At 36.7% G+C, this 20981-nt stretch overlaps 1 protein-coding gene across 1 annotated transcript in view; it reads right to left on the bottom strand.

Moving 5' to 3' along the window:
- Positions 1 to 4041: 4041 nt before the first annotated feature.
- LOC125234854 (nose resistant to fluoxetine protein 6-like) overlaps positions 4042 to 20981 on the bottom strand; it is a 37137-nt gene continuing 20197 nt past the window's right edge. The window contains exons 2-11 of the mRNA XM_048141272.1: positions 15261 to 15400; positions 13501 to 13822; positions 13075 to 13189; positions 12696 to 12780; positions 12202 to 12368; positions 8834 to 8912; positions 8049 to 8152; positions 5762 to 5935; positions 4628 to 4777; positions 4042 to 4170 (exon numbers count right to left, since the gene is read on the bottom strand). Coding sequence (XP_047997229.1) covers positions 4657 to 4777; positions 5762 to 5935; positions 8049 to 8152; positions 8834 to 8912; positions 12202 to 12368; positions 12696 to 12780; positions 13075 to 13189; positions 13501 to 13822; positions 15261 to 15400 — 1307 coding nt within the window. The 3' untranslated portion in view covers positions 4042 to 4170; positions 4628 to 4656. The remainder of the gene's footprint in view (positions 4171 to 4627; positions 4778 to 5761; positions 5936 to 8048; positions 8153 to 8833; positions 8913 to 12201; positions 12369 to 12695; positions 12781 to 13074; positions 13190 to 13500; positions 13823 to 15260; positions 15401 to 20981) is intronic.

The raw sequence follows: 20981 nt of genomic DNA, 5'->3' as shown, positions 1-20981 counted from the left end.
ATACCTACTGCAGTGAGTGTGAGAGGTAAACACTTTCTTTAAATAATTTTAAGTCACGTTTCGTGTGGTGACGGCTTAAAAATTTCAGCACCCTCTTTCTTCCCATGGGTGTCGTAGAAGTCGACTGTGGGATATGGGTTCAATTGTGGCGTAGGCGAGAGGCTGGCAACATGTCACTGCAATGTCACAATTTGGATTTCTCTCAACCCCTTTTTGCCAAGAGTGGCACTGAAATTTAGTAGTTCATGTGTTCTGCTTACCTCTTTATGGGATACAGGCGTGATTATATGTATGTATGTATGTATGCAATTTTAAATCATAAGTCATGGGTAATTCGTGTATATTTTTGTCTTTTTGTAGTACTTAGGTATTATGATATTGGACTAAAAAATAAACAATCGTTATGTATATTTTATTAATATTTATTTAAGCAATTTAAATCTACTTACAACTTGTAAAACAATACTTGCTTTCTTTCTTAATTATCTAAATCTATACAGTGTGTTGACCGCAAATGAGCTTTTTTTGACGTACCGTAATCAAACATTTTTGAATGATTCACGTACCGTAATCATTGACATACTCGTTATTGCGTTCTATATCCCGGTCAATATAAGTCTGACAAACATAGTTATTTTCTTAACCGTGTTTGTATCTAATTATTTAATTAAAATTTTACTAAGTTACAGCGGGGCAATTCCCAACTGGAAGGCAATTTGCAAATTATCCATTTTCACTATCAAGTTGAGTTTCACATTATATGCACTAAACAAGAGTGCCATAATTATATAACCGGTGGACACTCTATTTAACAATACAAACATTGTAAAACATTGTAAAGGGTTCCGTAGTTTTCATTTTTCTCAAAAACTACTGAACCTATCAAGTTTAAAACAATTTTCCTAGAAAGTCTTTATAAAGTTCTACTTTCGTGATTTTTTCCATATTTTTTAAACATATGGTTCAAAAGTTAGAGGGGGGGGGGACGCACTTTTTTTCCTTTAGGAGCGATTATTTCCGAAAATATTAATATTATCAAAAAACGATCTTAGCAAACCCTTATTCATTTTTAAATACCTATCCAACAATATATCACACGTTGGGGTTGGAATAAAAAAAAATATCAGGGGATCAGATGCAAGTCCCCCAGTACCCCCGCTGTACCTACCTATATAATTTTTTCAACAAAAAAATTCTAGCAATGTACAGCACAGTATATTTCACATTTTCAAGTAGGAATGTGCAATGTTGGTGTACACGCAATATACTGAATAATTAATATGCAAATTTAGGAAAAATAACTAAGATTTGCTGATACGCGAACGATTTCTAATTGATCATATTATAATCAGTTGATGAAAAAATGCTTGCATGGTAGTAACACACTGTATACATAAATTGCACTAAATAGAAAACTAAATATCACAATATTTTTCAAATATTCTGATATAATAATATTAAGCCTTGACAAATAAAACGTAACTCATAACGTATTATAGCTTCTCGAACAATCAAACAATGTTTAGGAAAATACACAGTAATCCAACTTTTCCTTAAATTCTACATCAACAGGTATAGATAGGATTTGTAAAACCAGTGGTGGGAAAACAATTTTCATCGGGGACCAAAATTTTAAGAAATTTCGGAGGGCCATTTCGCAAAAACTCATTTTTACTCCAGTGCTGTCCATATCACACATTATTTTGAAGGACCCGCGGAGGGCCAGATAAAATCCTTCCGCGGGCAGTACAGTTTGCTACAGTTTACTGCCCACCACAGTCTTAAGCCATAGGTACCTAACTCTTAATAGGTAATAATAGTTACTCATTCCAGAACTAGAAAGCTCTTTTATCTTAATTAAATTTTTGGCCTATAAACAAGGTGTCAATCATCTACGCTATGTACCTAAATACCATCACTCGGTAACGAATAGCTCGCTAGCACTATCATAGCGTCTCTTTTATTTACACAGGAAAGACTCTTTTCCCCTCACTAGCTCGGAAACACGTGTTTTGTCCTTTAATACCAGCGGGTAAAAACGCATTTTATCCACTAATGGGTAAAGTAATTTGACCTTGAATAAAGTCAAATAAACTGCTTTAAAATTGATAAAAGCAGGTGAATCTGGTAATAAAGATGATTTACCACCTGTGGAACTACTGGAAGCAGTGATAAACGCATTTTTTGCGTTGTAGTTTCCTCGCTGTAGTGAGGGGAAAAATTTGTGTTACACTCGGGTGCAAATGTATTTTACTTCTCGTGTGTTAAAAAACTCGCAAGTTCAGGATTCTATTCTCGAGCCACTCGCTTTGCTCGTGGTTCAACTATAGAATCCTTTCACTTGCTCGTTTTTCAATTCCACACTCGGCGTTAAAATACAACTTTGCCCCCTTGTATAACAAATAACTATTTCTTCGTTTCTACCGATATCTCATATCTTACTCACTTCTGGTGGGACCAGTGCCTTTATACTTCGGTCTTCATCATCTTCAACTAGCAAAATCTACTTGTTGCTTATAACAACAACATGCTCTGTCCCTGTCACTTGCGTCTTGTTCTCCTGTTCTTTGGGCTTGGGATAGAAGCAGACCTTCACCAGCTGGTTGAAGGGAGCTTCGATCATCATCCAGCATGGAAAAGCCACTACGAAGGTCGTCAGCAGGAGACCGAAGTAGGTCAGGAGCTGGAAGAATAAAAATGGTTTTATGTACAGTCAACCAATTGGAACCCTAGGCCACTGTAGAACTATGTCATAGTGACGTTATAAATCAGATTGTAAGATTTCTCTTACTGCTTGTCATTTTGACATGGGTATAGAGTGGCCTAGGGTTCCAATTGGTTGACTGTACAGATATACGCAAAACGGACGGACAATTAATGAGTAAGGTCGCAGGGCGTCCAGCTGATTATGATAAACAGATCCCCTACATTTGTTTGCTAATTTATTTTTGAAAGCCATAAGAGCTGAAAAGTTTACTATTCGTAAATATTCACTATTGACAGGAAATAGGGGAAATTCAAACTCATTTAAATTCATTCATTTCGTCATCATGGGCGTACGACATAAAAAATACTTCTGCTAAAAACATGGGTTGCTAGATCGTTGCCTACTGGCAAATTCTACTTCAAAATTAGAATAGCCTCTTATCTAGAAGATTGAATTGAATCAATGAGTTGCGAGCATCTTATTCTATCACTTTAATTGAACATTGCTTAAACGAAAAAAAAAAATACATTTTCTGCCATTTTATTGCGAACATCGGTGTTCGCAGCAGGCTTTTTGCATTTTGCATATTTGACACTGCCTCTTTTTTTTTTTTTAATGCTTTCTTCTTTCGTGTTCTCGTTGACTAGAATGGCTAATGGACAATGTTCATTTTCTGGTTAAAGAACGAAAGTGGACTTACTATCTGGAAGAAATTCGAGTGTAACAAAGAAGTGTGGTTAGCCGCACTGTACCGTATCACAGATACGTGAACTAAGTAAGCGCAGTAGGATATGCGGCCGAATACTGCCCAGGCTCGCCATTCCAGCAATCCACGGTACACCGCTGAAAAAAAATAAAGATATTTTTATAATAAGTTTACAAGTCTTTAGAATATTTTTTTCGAAAAAAACACAAGCAAATGCAGAGAGAGATTTTTTTGCAGTGCAGGTCACATTTCTCTTTATCTGACTTCGATTATCTTTAACTATGGTTTCTTATAAAGTAATTTAAGACCAGTGTATATTTCCATGAAAAAAATATTATTACTTAGTCAACTGTCAAAAAAATAAAAAAAATAACTCTCTCAGTGGCTTTTTGTTACCCAGAGGAAATTAATGTCACTTTTATCTTGCATGGAAAACGAAACTTCCCAGTTGCTACTTATATTATATTACTTTCGTGAATTCCACTCCACAATGTTTTCCATTCCATGTGGAATTCCTTTTTTTTACTAACCAGAATCAGTACCTTTGCGGTTTTGATGTGGAAATCTTACTTTCTATTTTAAAAATGGTCCCCAACGCCAGGATGACCCCAACCAATCCAAACAGGATCTTGATGGTAGGCGCATAGACCACACGCACGACCAGCGGGATGTAAAGGCCATCGATGTAGAAGATTCCTCCGCAAATGATGAGCAAAACTCCGGCGGGGAAAGTGGCCCAGTAGATGATCCGGTATTTCTGAAACAAGGAGGTTTACATATTGACAAGAATCTTACAAAGTAAGAGCTAATTACCTCGTAGAACTGTGTGATGAGCTGATGAGGAAGGATGAAACTGATGTGACGAGAAAGGTAAAACGAAAGAAGACGTGAAAGAAAAAATAGTAAACGGATGACACGAGTGGAGGGAAGGAGAAAAGAGCAGAATATAGATCAAAATAAGAATATGTTTATTATCAATAAAGTACATTCACCACACTTGGCCACGCTTGTAGATGGACTGTGACAGACGATATAAAACGAACTCACGGTGAATTATGAGATGACGGACAATACAGAGGTAATATAAGAAACAGTAATAAAGAAAGTACAATATGCTTTGCTGACTCTAAATGGATGGGATAAATCCCAAGAAATGATAATGATGATTTTCAACATCTAGATTATAAAAAGTCTCATAAAACTATAAAAAATACCTTAAATTTAGCGGCATCAAAGTTGTCATTCATGAGCTTGTAGACCCACATTCCGAGGGCCATACCCATGCATAGCACACCATGTTAGTATGGCCACGTTTGTAGAGATTGTTGAAGGTAGGATCTTCCACGAAGTAGTGGCGAGCGACTCTGAAATATTTATAGATGTAATATTAATTTCAGAAACTTTTCGAGTGCATACAATGATAATAATATATGTGATAGTCAGTGTCAAACGTATATTGTAACCCTGTCATATTATATCCGATCCTTATCCTAATATTTGATAATGGAAGTTCGAATCGGGCCAATATCTTATGCGTTGGATAACAAGGATGCTTACTCAAATGTGGTAACGGGTTAAAAATTTCACCCTCTGTGTGACACCCCCCGGTGTAGTAGAAGTCGACTATAGGAGACAGGTTCAATTGTAGTGTGGGCGAATAGGCTAGCAACCTGTCACTACAATATATCACAACCCCGTTTTCCTTCGACCCCTTAATTGTTAATAATTGCTAATAGTGGCACAGAAAAAAAAAGCGTCTTTTAGCAATCCGGGCCAAACGCCATGAACCCCTAGGCCACCTCGCCACAGCGGAAGCCATCGAAATTTGCTAAAAGACGCCGGTTCGAATCCGGCCTTCACCACTGGTGGTGCTCGTAATTTTTTTTTTTATATATGACATCTTATTTCGATTTTTAATTTATATATAGTAGTGTGACTACATAAAAAACACAAACCAAAATACTAGTATTTGTTAAAATAATTTGATTTGTTCCCATAGTTGTGTGTTGCGTATAGTGTGTAACGTCTAGGACTGGTAGGGCATAAATAAAAAATTCTACCAGTACGTTAACAAAAAAATTTATTTAATAAAAAAACTAAAATTTGGAATAGGGTCGTGGGTGGTCAAGGCCCGGGTCTAAAATTTGCTACCGCGGAGCGGTACTGCCCTGGCTGGTGGTTACGATGGTGGTCCACAGCAGGTGTGGGGGCCAGCGCTGAAGAGGAGCAGGGGCGACGGCGGGCGAACGACACAGGCTCCAGACAGACAGACAGAAACTTAAGCAGTTTCATGTGCCCTGTCTCTCTTGAGAATACACGGATTTTACGTGTGTAGTGTGTATACTTACTCAGGTGCAAGAATCAGGATAGGGCTCAAGTTCTGGAAGTAAGTATGAGCCGCGGGTGTGATGACTCCAATAATAAACGTGATGGCAATGGCGATCTTCCTGGCCCGCCAGCTTCGAAGGCAGGAGAAGATGAGAAGACCAACGATGGTTAGCTGGAAATCTGCTGCTAGGTACCTGAAAACAAAAGATGTTGTTAATAGTATTAGCATTACAGGTAGGTAGTAGGTACTAGTTTATATTTTGATTCATCAAATTATTACAATTTTTTATATTAAAGGAAAAATGGAAAAATTCACATCTCCGGCAGGACTCGAACCTGCGACCTTTGGCCTTGCCGGGGCCATCACGTTACCAACTGCGCCACGGAGGCCTGCTGGATGTGTGCGAATTTATCCATGCATTCCCTCAAGTCTCAACCGCCTTAGGGTGGCGTTATAGCAAACATCTACCCGTAAGAATAGATCTTAACGGATTTTAACAGGATATCGCTCGCAGACGTTTGTGCATGATAAAAAACAAATTCATCAAATTATTATTTATTTAGTTTTACACTACGTACTTACACAACGTAGGTATCGGATGCAATGAGTGTATAATGATATTTATGTATAGATATTATGTAAAGGAATTTTATTACACACCTAGTACTGTACAGCCGTCTTATAACTAGAATCGGTCAAAACTGTCAATCAAAAATTACCAGTTTTCATTTGGACGAATATTCTAAAATAGGAAAGAATTCCCCATCGATTGATCTTGGAATCATATTTTTATCATTTATAGTTACCGAGATACAGAGCCGATATACTACATAGACAGTGCTTTATATTATAACCATTTTCAATAGTATAAAACCGCAAAGCTTCATTTTTCTTTTATAAGTCATATTGTTTATTTTAATTTTTTTTACACGATACATAACTATTAACTTAAATAACTTTACTTGACACAAACTTCATAAATTCCCATTAAAGCCGTTTAATCAAGTAACTAAATTTTATCATGTTCAATTTTTTAATCAAATTGTTGTATTCGTGAAAACCCTACTTTGGGTGCCAAATAATCTCACTCACGAAAACCCCACGTTAGGTTCAAAATCATCGCATTCATGATTTCTCCACATTGGGTGCCGAAATAATCTAATTCAACATTAGTCCCACGTTGGGTGCCATACTGTCATATAATGACATTCATCAATTGTCCCACGTTGGGTGCCAAGTTATAACACTCATGAATGTCCCGCGTTGGGTGCCAAACAATCTCGTTCATAAAAGTCCCACGTTGGGTGCCAAATAGTATACATACATACAATTTCGCCTGTTTCCCAGAGGCGTAGGCAGAGATCACGTATTTCTATTTGCTACGATCTTAACTAATCACTTTCGCTTCACACATTTTCATAACGTTTCTCATACACGCTTGTCGGTTTGAGTACTTCTGACCAGGCCCCGTAGCCGATGGCATATCTACGACGCAAAACGAAAACGAAACGCCGCGAAAGGTAGTCTGGCTCTGTCGCGCCAATACGCAAGAGCGATAGATAGGTAAATATCTACGAGCTTCTCGTTTCGTAAGCGTTTCGTGAGCGTTTGTGGATTCGGCTACGTACCCTAGCCTTTTTGCAATATTTTATTTTTATTTTTTTATATTTTAATCTCATTCATGATTATTCCACATTGGGCGCCAACATAATTTAATTAATGGATGTTCCACTTTCGGCACCAAATACTTTATTTCATGGATGTTCCATGTTGGGTGCCAAATAATCTCATGAATGCCCCACGTTGGGTGTCAAATAATCTCATTCATGAATGCTCCACGTTGGGCGCCAAATCATTTCATTTTACGATATCCCGCCATGTAGGGTGCCAAAATAACCTAATTATATATAAATGCCATATAAAGAGGGTGCCAAATTTGTTGTTGGGTGTCAAACAAAATTATTCTTGAATATCTACTGTTGAGTGCCAAATAATCCCGCTTTGGACAAGAAATAATCCAATTGTCAATAATAAAAAAAAACCTTCTCTTGGAAATAATACGTAACATTGAATGTAAATGTCACTGAGTAAAGGTACAAATGCTTTAAAAGTTTAGTACGTAGGTAAACTGAAATGTTTTCTTGTTATTTCTTGGCATTTTTCTTTCATTACAAGTTTAACAAACTCCGGCAAGAAACGTAATTGTTTATTTACTTGGCCTACAATTCCGTCCTCTATAATAATGTACATACTATTTAATTACACTATTCGAGCCAGTACTAAACACTACTTGTTTGTTTACTCACCACGTGTGTGACATGCACTGCGAGTAGTCCACATAGTCGTTAACATACAGCAGGTGGTAGTACCAATCCCGGCGACAAGCGTCCACCTCCACCCCAACAGCCGTCTGAAAAATGTTACAACATTTATTTTAATAATACAGTCACCATCAGATAGTCAACAGTCAAGTCAAAATATTATTTATTCAAATAGGCTTACAATAAGCACTTTTAAATGGTCAACAATGTACAATATTCATCTTATTCTATATATTAGAGCAATTTATTGGTGCAACAAACAATATTGTATTAAAACTACTTCTTACATCGAAGCGGTCACGGTGCTCACAAATATGTGAAGAAGTTTTTTGACAAGGCGATGGCAAGGTGTTCCGATCTTTTTGCACCCCCTGAGCTGCTCAGATATTTTTTATGGCGACTATACCATGGCACTCTCATTATTTTCATAAGTCCCTATTAGTTCGAGTCAGACAGTTCGCTTAGCTGAGCACCGACACTCTAATAATCGTAAATCACAAATCCCCATGACATTCGTGAAGACAAAACACTGTACGACATCTAGCGTCAAAAATTTGAGAAACTGGTACCGCTACTTCGCGCTAGATGGCACAAGTGTCGCGTAGCAAAAGTGAATTTTCAAATAGCAATAGTATATCCGGAAATCCATTTTCAATTCCTTCCATAACCACTGAGATACTGCCATTCACGGTGATAAAAATATCAAATTTAAGCATTATTGAGATGATGATGTTAACCAAGACACCCGTCATCGTGAATTTGGGTTTTACCTGCCACATGGGTCCGTTGCCAAAACGTCTCATCCATGTCGCCACTACAGCTAGCACTGCAGCGTACGGTGGGGTCAACCTGAAATACATACAAAATAATATAATAAAATACATAGATTTTTTTTCTTTCTTTGTCTTACAGAAACGTTTCCGAGCCATACTACGTATTTTTAAATTAAAGGCAAAATGCAAAAATTATTTCTAGCAGGACTCAAAAATAAATTGATACAAAACCTGGCATACTACGTTTTTTCGATTCGTTCTTGTTTTGCTTTTAAAAGGTCACGAAATGGTTATTAACTACTAAAGACTAAGGTGCTCACGTCTGCTGCATGCATCAAAACTCGCACCCACCTAGGGTTAATATAGCCACCAAGTGGATACCGGACAAAGAAGCAGGGGCGCGGCAGGCCTACGCGAAGATGGTGGTATGATTTAGACACCTTTATCTGAGACTGGCCGGAAAAAGGACACGAGAGAATTGTGGAAATCAAGGGAAGGGACCTTTTCCCAGCAGACCAGACCAGTGGAGCACTATAACGGGCTGATGAAAAATAAATCGAAAGAGTTACGGGAATCTCAGAATATTTGGCATCTCGTGATTTCTTCATAACAGCTACCTCTAGAAGGCAATGTCGGAGTGGCTTTTAGTGGGTATACCTCTTCTCTTCCTCTCACTGGAGAGGCTGGTCGTTAGAGGGAGTCCAACGTATCCCTCCAATGGCTCCCCAGATTGGAAGAATGCGTGACGCATTTTGCCACTTTGAAAAAAAGGGGAGAGATGGCCGAACGAGATTTTATGGCGCCCTTTTTACTTTCTTTCCTAACCTCAAGCGAACATGCGAACAATATGTTACTTACATGTTTGTGTATAGGTACGTATCTATAATTGTGTGAAGGGATAAGGCTGACATTTTGCCTGCGGAACCATACACTTTTAATAAAATTTTAAATCTTTTGTAATTTGATTTATAATAGACACAGAGTCAGCAAAGCAAAGTAGGCATTTACATATTGAACGTCATTATATTGCCTAGGATATTAAATAACTAGCTAGACAAGTTATAAAACCTAATACGCATATTATTTGAATGAGATTGATTTGAGTTTTGTTATTTTTATTTCATGATTTATTTTAATTCTATGCTAGCTAAAACATACTCGATGTTTTTGAAACTTCGTAATTTTACAAAATGATTACGTATTAGGTATTTGGAAATAAAATTAGCATTTGTTTTTTTTTTCATTAAAAAAAATACGTTTATCCGTTTACAAATATTAAATACCTATGTGCCAAGTGATTTCTTTCCATACCAAAATTTTCACCTAATGACAGATCTTCCCAGAATATTTACGCTATAGAGTAACGTTTTCTACTCAGAAAGTGGTCTAAATATGTTTTTATATTAGGTGCGTTCCCGGCGAGTACGCTCTTTTTTTGAAGTTTTGAAGGTCCTATCGGTCCGGAAATACCGCAGGTGACAGTTCATTCCACAGTTTAGCTGTGCGAGGCAGGAAGTCTTTGACCCTCGAATTAAACCACAAATATCTAAATACGAGTACAATACACGAAGGCCTATTTCTATATCCTCTAATATTTGCGACGTTGTTCTTGCTAAACTTATGTTTGTTCCGATTATACTAAAAACTAAAACACAACTATTTATACAGAAAAAGGTAAATCAATTAGCGGTGTGTGTTCTTTTAAATACACATTGTGATTCTATTTAGCTAATTTACATAAATAGGTGATTCATGTTACATAGAGTACCGGTTTAAGTAAAGGTACATTCTGGATTCGTACTACAGTTTTGAAGTGCGACATTACTGTTGATATAGAATTACATACAATAATTACATACAATGATTATTTACAAAAAAAATCACATTTCACATTAGGTATTCTAAGTAATGCTAATACTTAATACAAATCATTAAAACACACATATTACATTAGTAGGTACACGATCCAGTGAATGACTCGTAGTAGTCAATTAAGGAACTCATCCAAAGTATAGCAAGCCATTTTGAGTAGGATGGACGGACTGTATTGTTATCAAAACATGGGTCAGTCAGTGACTATGGACTGTTGTTTGTTTTTGACATATGCTACATCCAATTAAAATTATCAAGAGTTATGTCAGACTCCACATGGCGTCGCTTTTGTCTCTTATAATTATAGATGTATACACCATGAATTGAGATCACAATTTTGAGATCTGCAGCACTTTCCGGCAGTAATGGTTAGCTTCGATACTGGTGCTGTATGAATTCGAATGGTACCTTAAAGGGCAGAGACCGGTCTCATATTAAATGAACTCAGATGTTTTTCCAAGCCGATCTGTTGAGCGACATTGTAATATCGGAGAGTGGGTCAATTTATAGACGTCGTAAATGATACCAAAAAACACCTGCCTATCTATTTTCAATTCGAAGGCCTTTATAAATGATGAATTAGTTTGTTTCTAACCAAAGCTTGTTGAACATTGACCCGCCATCTTCTCAGTCAGGCTTAGATAAGTTTGTAACTCGTTGACCCCGCCGTTGCAAGGATTAAATAAACGTCATAATCATACATCGGGGTTTTGGGAGCGGGAATGATTTTCACTAGCCCAAAAAGGGTGAAAACGATGAACAACAGACATTACTTTAACATTTTTAGGTACATTTGGAGCCAAATACATAGTTTAATCTATATTTCAGTAATTCAAGCTACTATAAACAGAGTTATACACGAATTCATTCCCGCTCCCAAAACCCCGATGTATGGTCATAATTTAATAGAAGCTTCAATAATATTTACGCCGGAGGCTGTCAAAAATGTTGCCAATTTATCTTCAACTAATCCTGTATAGGTTAAATTAAATGTAACTAAACAAGGATCCAGACATTATGACAACTCTCTGCAATCTGCATGATCACTACATATTTAATCAGTCAGATAGAAATGCAGTATACAGTCTGTTACCAACAAGTGAACTTTTTTTAAAGGAACGTAATCTTACATAGTTATTTAACCATAACTTAACCATGCCCTTAATCTAATTAACAACTAAAAAATTGTGAGAATGAGCGATGTAAGTAATGACAATTAAAAAGTGTACTCGTTACATTGAAATTTATTTTTTTTTACCTATCAACCCCTTATTTGCCAAGAGTGGCACTGTAACTTTAGCAGTTTCATGTGCTCTGCTTACCCCTTTATGGGAAACAGGCGTGATTGTATGTATTTTTTCAGTTAATTTAAAAAACTATGATTTGCTGATATGCGCAAACGATTGCTAATTGACTGTTTCATTATTGGTTTTCATAAATGCCCGGGCGGTGGTAAAACACTATGTTATTCAGCCAGTTTTCATTAATCTTACCTCATCCACCTCAGCATGATCCATTTTGGGAACTTGTTCCATTTCAGTTTGACCTTCTCTTCGACCACCAGCAGGTTAAAGGCGAGAAGGAAGCCGGACATCATGAAGAAACTCTGCACGATCAGGTTACCGTTGTGGAAGATGTGGAATATCGGATCGTAGTACGACTGAAATGGATATGTGAATAATTAAGAGAGGCAGGCGTTACTTTGTGCAAATCGGACAACCAGTGCCGTTATATAAAATTAATTATTATGAGATGCATTTAATGAACCCATCGAAAATATTGTCTGTTTTATACATTTCGACTGACGTGATTCACGTGATGCCGCTCATTTCTTGGTAAGAAAGTTACCGTAATTTGGGGTGAGTAGGGTTTGCGGGAGGAGCTGGGTCTCGGACCCAGAATTTCTTTATTCACCTGTTAGGTACTTTAATTTTCGGGTTCAAGACATTACAATACTAAATATATCGACAGTGATGTATTTTCTTACCAACTCTATGAAATGCGTGTTATTTGAGGTTATGAGCGCAGCCATTGGCGAGTGCCCCATCACTACTAGGAATGTTGTGAACGATCTGTAAGAAGTGTAAAAAAATTGCAAATTATTATTTTGATATCAGTTCCTAGAGTAGTGATTTATTGCACGCCTGTTTTTCGGTGGAGTAGACAAAGATTACGGATTTGAACTCATACTGTTCTGACTATCGGGTTATATTGTGCACCTTACCCTATTCTAAATCGATAATCATCATAAGTTTCATATCAATTCATAAGTTTCATCAGAAAAACTCTCCTCCTGTAATGCAATTGGCTTAGCGTATGGCCAAAATTATATTTTCGACAAAAAATATAAAAATCAGACCACTTACTTGACACCGTTGAACATTTTGAGCCGTCGCAGACGAGGCTCTGGACCCTCTCCCGATGGAGCAGACAGCCGCTTCCAGTTGCGTTTCACCGAAAAACACAGCAGGACTCTGGCAGCTATCAAAAAATTAACAAATGAATTAGTTTCTTCAAGAGTCAGAGAAGCAGACTGCCCACCTGATGATGGGTAACATAAGAGGAGCCACTTTAGGGCTGCCAACCTTTGAGAAGCCGGGTGATATTAAGTATGAGTGGATCAGCATGCATTCGGATAGGTGGGCTACCATCAAGTGATGAACGCTAATGTAGATGCGTGGTTGTCCAGGCTTGATAAAGCTTTTGACGTTTTCAACTGGCCGAAAGAAGCAAATCGAAAGTGTTCACGTACTTACTTAGATCTAATTTAGAACAAATACAAAATTACTTACCTACAGACTTCTCCGTGATGAAACAGAAATCATAAAAACTCCCAAAAATATTTAAAGTCAGGATCACAACAAGGACTGTAGCTACAATTATATCTCCGTTGTCTATAGGAACTGTTTCCCCAAACTCAGTACAGTAGACCTGGTCTTCGACCAGTCGTGCTTGCAGCTGGTGGGTTTTCTCCAGCGAGGAGTTGAGACAGGCCTCGAGAGCCGTGTTGGCGTCTGTGTGATTCTCGAGGTGTTGCCGACATGACTTTGTGACGCAGACGCCCCAATGAATTTCGTTGTGGTCATAGTGGGTGATGTTGTTGGCTGAATACTCCTGAAAGAACATAAAGGAGGCTAAGAATGGACCCAAATGTATGGTAAAGGAAGCGCTCCTTAAAATTAACGGTTCGGTTCTATTTATGCTAAGAACAATCGAACCTAAAAGAAGGCCAAATATGGATCACAATATGATTTCTGAACCAAATTTAGTAATTCATAAGATGGTTGTGCTTATTATCACCAAACGGACTATCACAGATATTTTACTTCTTACTTTGCAGATGGTATTTTTTACCCATACTAGTGCGCAAAGAGGTTCATTTCTTATCAGGTCAAACTTCAGAGAGCCATCTGTGCTGAAAAACGTCGTACATGTATCACGTGCGAAAAGGGTATTCGTAACTCATGTCAATTTAAAACACTCCCTTTAGTCGTGTTTTTATCGCCGCTTCTTTCGGCCTTTCTATTTTCCGCAGTTGTATCGTATTTCCTGGTAGTTGAAATAACTTACTTAGGATACCCCCATTTGCCAGAATTTCATTTGCCATAATTTTATTTGCCACCCTATTCAACAATCATAATATTGTTTCTCATAACATCTTATGCCATAATAATTGTTTACTATATTAATCAAGTGCCAGAAACTTTGTTTCCCATAAAGTCAGTTTCCATAATGTCATTTGTCAGAATCATCGAAATCAGTAATTACCAATTCCATACCATCATTTGTCATCTAAATTAGCGACCAGAAAAGTCAATTTCCATAATGTGATTTAGCAGAATCATCGAAATGCTTAATTATCACAGAGGCGACACTACTAGAAGTACTAGAGAATGAAACTGCTATCAGAAAGTAGGTTAGGTTAGGTTAGAACTGTGACCCCCTGGAAAATAAAACTGCTATCAGAAAGTAGGTTAGGTTAGAACTGTGACCCCCTGGAGAATAAAACTGCTATCAGAAAGTAGGTTAGGTTAGGTTAGAACTGTGACCCCCTGGAAAATTAAACTGCTTGAAAAGTAGGTTAGGTTAGGTTAGAACTGTAACCCCCTGGAAAATGAAAATGCTATCAGAAAGTAGGTTAGGTTAGAACTGTGACCCCTGGAAAATGAAACTGCTTGAAAAGTAGGTTAGGTTAGGTTAGAACTGTGACACCCTGGAAAATGAAACTGCTATCAGAAATTAGGTTCAAATATGGGCAACAATTAATATGGCAATAATTGCTTATGGCGTTTGAAGTTTGAATATTATATTAAACCATATTATTGCACTTATTAATATGGCTAACAAATAGTATGGCATTGTATGATTATGGAAGGTAATGTTCGGATAAACAACCAGTATGTCATACAATTTTTTATGGTAAACAAATCATTCGGGCAAATGAAATTCAGGCAAGTTAGATTCGGGCATATGAATATTATGTTAAATGACTAAAATGACTGTCGGGCAAACAATAGACAACCAACTTACTTATTAGTTTGTTATGACTTACTTGTATGATATGAAAGAGTTCATTGCTAGTATTGGCAGTCAGCTTGGCGGTGACGTAGCAGTAGCGGTCTCCCGGCCTGCGGAGACACGGGTAGAACTCGTCCAATTTGAACAAGGGTGGTAGACGGTCATACTCCGTTTCTGTAATAAAAAGAACGTTCCTTTACTCTCTAGGCCACTGTAGAACTATGTCATAGTGACGTCACAATTCATATTTTAAGGAATCTCTTACTGCTTGTCATTTTGACATGATTGGAGAGTGGCCTAGGCCACTTTCCAATTAGTTGACTGTACGTACAATTGGCATCAAAAGAAACTGATCAAATAATGCTTCAAAAGTAACTAGATACTATGCACAGATGTGTTTCTCAACATGCAAAAAATAGGTAAACTTTGACATTTCTGATCACGAACTGTATCTACTGATATATCTACTTATAAACTGAAATAGATAAGGCCTAGTGGTGGCCGAGCCGGGAATCGAACCCGGGTCTTCAGCTTACGCGGTTAATGTCCTGACCACTAGACCACCCGCCCGCCGTGGTACCCGACGAAATTTCTCTAGTGTATGTTATCACAGATAAGCCCCTTTGACCACCTCTAAGGGCTAGCAATGTGTGCTTGCACCTCCTATAACGAATCCTTTAAAGGATTGCGGTATTAGAGAGACGGTGCTGCCATCTAACGGTGCTGCCATATAAGTATACAATGGGGGAACAAAAAAAGGGTAAAATATTTAATAAAATAATTTGATTTGTTCCCTAGTTGTATATCTACTAATATTTAGAAAAGTTCTTTATAATATCAGAACTTTTAATTCGCTACTATTTATGCAGAATATACAATGGTATAGCTACTATTAGGCCGCAGTAATCGCTTATTGTCAGGCGATTTGTATACTCATTTGCCTCACATTTATCATACAATCTGTTCGCAGACATTTTTGAATGTGACAGCATAGATTAAATATAAGAAGATCCTACCATCCCATACATTAAAATGCGATCGCCTAAGAACGCGTATACACTACACCACACATAGATGACGCCACAAAAAAATGTCTTGTAGCTTTCAATTCAATTCAATTCAATTTTTGTATTATGGCCTCCATCAAATTCTTGATGATTCTGCCAATGTCAAGGTTGGATAAGACAGTGCAAGTATATTTACTTATTTAACGGTAGACTTTCGTGTTCGGTAAAATATCCATCCAACCCTAAAATCTAAAACAAACACAAACTACAACTACAACAAACACAAATACAACATACAAAGGTGTTTTTTTTTTTGCTAAAAGAATCGGGACATATTTTTATAGTATCCTATGTGTTCAAACATATAAGGAGGTATTGCAGGTATTATAATTTGATATTATTTTTTGTTAAAAAGTTGTTAAGAATTTTACATTGAGGAGAAAATACTAGTGTTAAAAGGAAATTAATATTTATAGGACGGCTCACATTGGTAGGGATTAAATTATACAGTGGACAAGAAATTTTAGGACATTCTAGTAGTAAATGTTCCACGGTGCCTTCAGCCAGGCCGCACTCGCAAATCGAGCTGTCTCTTATACGTAGTTTGGCCAAAAACACCGGGGAGCAGACATGCCCCAATCTTAATCTTGTAATTATTGACGTATTTATTTTTGGAAAGGCCCTATTCGCAAAAAACCATGGCTTTGGAGGAATATTTGGTTGAAGATTCCCATAATGTCGACCTTTGATCTGTCGCGACTGCTGCCAAATAGTGTTCCATTCCTCAGTCAACAAGGGTTTCACTGAGGCTCTAATATCTCGAGAGTAATGGTTTATGCCTACACTGACTCCCATCCGAATAGCGTCCTTAGCATGTTGATCAACCGTTTCGATACCCAAAATACCACAGTGGCTTGGGATCCAAGCAAGGACCACTTGTAGGTTTGCCAGCTGACATTCTTTAAGTTTTTCTTTGATTTTTAAAGTTAAAAAGAAAATATTATTAGAGTGAAACGGAAATCCCATTAAGTCCTGCAGGCAGCTAAGTGAATCCGTCAGGATAATACATTTGGAAAATTTATGTGAGTTCTTATGGGAGTGAAAGAAAGAGATGGCCTCGTACAAAGCAATAGCCTCCCCAGTAAAGATTGATGTCTTAGGTGGGCTTTTGAAGTTTAAAATAATTTTAAACTCTGGTATCCATACAGCAGAGCCGACATTGTTTTCTGGTGATATTTTGGAAGCATCAGTATACATTTTGAGCCAACCATTCCAGTTATTATCCATTATTCGATTAAATACATGGTTAGCATTGGCAGACTTTTTATCAATACCTAAATCTAGAACTATTGATGGCTGGAATATTAGAGTATCATAATCAAAACAGAAAATTACATTTTTGTCAAATTGAAAAATTGGAGTGGGAGAATATTTCTGATAAGATTTTACAAGGGGAGGAGGATTTTTGTTGCGCCAATAGTTTGACTGGGGAGAGATATCTGAGAGAGTTCTACATCTAGACATTAGAGGGTGTGAGGGATATTGGGCTATGTTTAGAAAAAATCGGTCCGCTAAGTACTGTCTACGTAAGAAGAGTGGTGGGTCTACACATTCGACTTGAAGGGCATTTGTTGGAGAAGATTTCATAGCTCCAGTCACAATGCGCAGGGCCTTGGCCTGGATCCTGTCAAGTTTTTTTAAGGCTACAGCAGAACACGGTTCCAGAATAAAGCTGGCATAATCGAAATGGCTCCGGACTATCGCATTATACAGGATTTTTTGGGTAAACGGATGAGCTCCCCAGCGTACACCAGACAGAGAACGCATCACATTAAGACTTTTTTCACATTTGTTCGCAACGTAATTCAAATGTGTTATTCCCGACATTTTAGAATCGAGGTAGACTCCCAAAAATTTTACTGTGTCTACAACCGTAATTTCTTGCTCTTCCTTGTAGCTTTCGATTATACTTGTAGATGACGTTAAGTGTCACTTTTGACAGATTTATGGCTCGAAATGATCTTCTTTTTTTTTTAAGTTTGCTTTCACTCCTCGGTCTTTTTTCCGAGGTGGATTTATATTTCATCTATATGGTGACAGCGTCTCTGGTCCGAGTACCTGCTAGCATGACTTGCATTCTGCCGTCCTATCACTAAAACCCATCTAACCCACAAATGATAGTTTTGAGATATGGGCAAAAAACATAAAAACCCATATCTCTAGGAAATGTGTCGATTTAGTCCAGATTTCTTTTATTCTTAAATTAAAACTAAATTCACGCTAACATTATTTAAAATCAATTTAATTAAATATTGTTTAATTTATTAGAAATTCGCCATTTTGTGTTTAAGTTATGCAAATAATTCCTAAAATATGTATGATTTTACTGTTAAAACACGGTTAAGTATACTTTAGCCGTTTTTTAGGATTGAATAATACATAAAACATGGCTTAATAACGGCAAAGTAAATTTACGTGTTTATAGTAATCGTAACTGAGCATTGCATAATAATCTAAAAACATAGCTTAATAACCGCAAAGACACTAAACAATTTTATACTATCGTATATGCTCTAAAAAAATGCTGTAACCGTTTTTAAGCTATGCAATGACTACTAACATCGAAATAATTTGTATGCATTCCTAATCTAAAAGCCCGCTATATGACAAACCAGCGACGATTACTAGGTTTTAATATTGTCATTCTTTTTAAAAGGAGTTTATCATTTTAGCAATGTCCCGTTTACCTGCAGTACCTGCACTAAGTTTCAAGAGAAATTCAATTTGTTAAATGAATAAAAGACAACTGTATGATATTGTAACCATTTATTTGCATGCATAAAAAACCTCGTTATAAGTTATGTTACAAATTAACATATTTAAACTTAATATAATATTCTAACATTAGTGAAAACTAACATAACATTAATATGAAACAATAAAATTCGCTTTTTACATTGCAACAAATCAATTTGCTATACGTACCGACACGGCGAAAGGTGTCGCTCTTGGATATCCAAAGTTATTCGTATTATTACTATAATACACATTATTTTAAATGTTTTTATTACCGAGTTACATAAGGTTAAAAACGGTTGACATTGGCAGTTCTTACAAAAAGAAACACGGATTTCATTTATTATTCGCCAAGCAAGTGAAAATAGCAATCTTTATTTATTTTATACTTCAAAAATTCAAAATACATTTAGGATTGTTTGACATAATAATTTTCTCTCTTTCTGCTTGATTCCGTTCTTCTTAAAATTTATTTTTCTTTTTTTGTGCGTTTGGTTTTCGACAGTTGTATTATTAATATTAATATTACGAGTGTAGTGCTCTATATCGACGGTGGTTCTACATCGATAAATGGTTATATGTACTTATGTGTAGGTCAGTCCTCCTTTTCTGTATGTAAAACTTCTGGATTTGAAGGGTCTGAATGAATTGGTACAGCAGAATTACTTATATATCATACATCTTTTTTTTTTCTTTAAACTAGAATCAATATAGATCTTTGTTAACAATTTCTGGTAAAATCAGATGCATCATTGCTTAAAATTGTATTAACTAGGTTAAATTTAAGTCTGTTTCTCTGTTGTTTGTATGAATTGGAGCGGATAAATCAAGATAAAGCTTCATTTTGGATGATACATATGTTGTCATTTTACAATTTTTACATGCTAGGTATAGAGTTCTTCTTCTTTCGAGTCATCACTTGTAGTTTCAATGCGTCTGCGACGGAATAGTCAAAAAGCTTCTTTCCTTATATCAAGATGAGAATCATTTTACGAATGATTAAAGAAGTAAACGTTGTTCGATTTTGTTACAACGAAGGATAAACCCAAATTCGATGATCGTCAGCAACGGTTTTAGCTTGGACCAGTAAAAGGGAGTTTTGAAATTGATGTATTTTCGTCAGCATTGAAAATTAAAGCAGAAACGTTCGACGTGGCTAAGTTAGGCAAAGAATTCTGAGGTATCAATCTCAAAAATTCTTGAAACAATACACAACGACACAATGTAATTTCTTGACTTTTTTGTTTACGCTTTATTTGTACACAATATTTTTAACTGGGCTCTTGATCGAATAACTTACGAGTTAGGTATTTACTTGTCGCGGCAAACGTGTGATAATACGTTAGCAAAACGCAAGTTGTGCTTGAAAAAAACCTTAAAAAAAAGATATTTAACACTTACCTGGTCTTCGGTTTCTTAACATTTTAAGGAGAAAATGTTCATTCACCGGTCACTACAGCCTTCGCACAACCTTCTGCGCGCGAGCCGCTCGGCCGACTGTCGGACTGGCGCAATAACTTTGGAAGGTATACTTTTACAACTAGCGGGGCTTTAGCGTAGCTTTGCTGGTTTGTCCTGTTTCAGTGTGGCATTATGAATATTTTTTAGTAATAAATTCACCGTAAAGCGCAGTAACTAGGTTTTAGTGATGTATTTGTAACCGAAATTACAATGAAAGTCTTTAAATACACGGTTAAAGGACTTTAGCCGTGTTTAAGCGTAGTATTTTATTTAAAAAAGTGAATGTTATAAAATGTAATACCGCAATTAAACGGCTTTAATGGGAATTTATGAAGCTTATGTCAAGTAACGTTGTTATAGTTATGTATCGTGTGATAAAACTATGAAGATAAACAACTGCTAAGCGCTTTAATATAAGTTATAGAAGACAAATGTGGGTTTGCGGTGTTATACTATTGAAAAGGGTTATAAAATAGTGCACTTAGCGAGGT

Source organism: Leguminivora glycinivorella, chromosome 16, assembly GCF_023078275.1.
Source record: "Leguminivora glycinivorella isolate SPB_JAAS2020 chromosome 16, LegGlyc_1.1, whole genome shotgun sequence".
NCBI classification, from domain to species: domain Eukaryota; kingdom Metazoa; phylum Arthropoda; class Insecta; order Lepidoptera; family Tortricidae; genus Leguminivora; species Leguminivora glycinivorella.
This window is presented reverse-complemented; position numbering and strand designations above follow the sequence as displayed.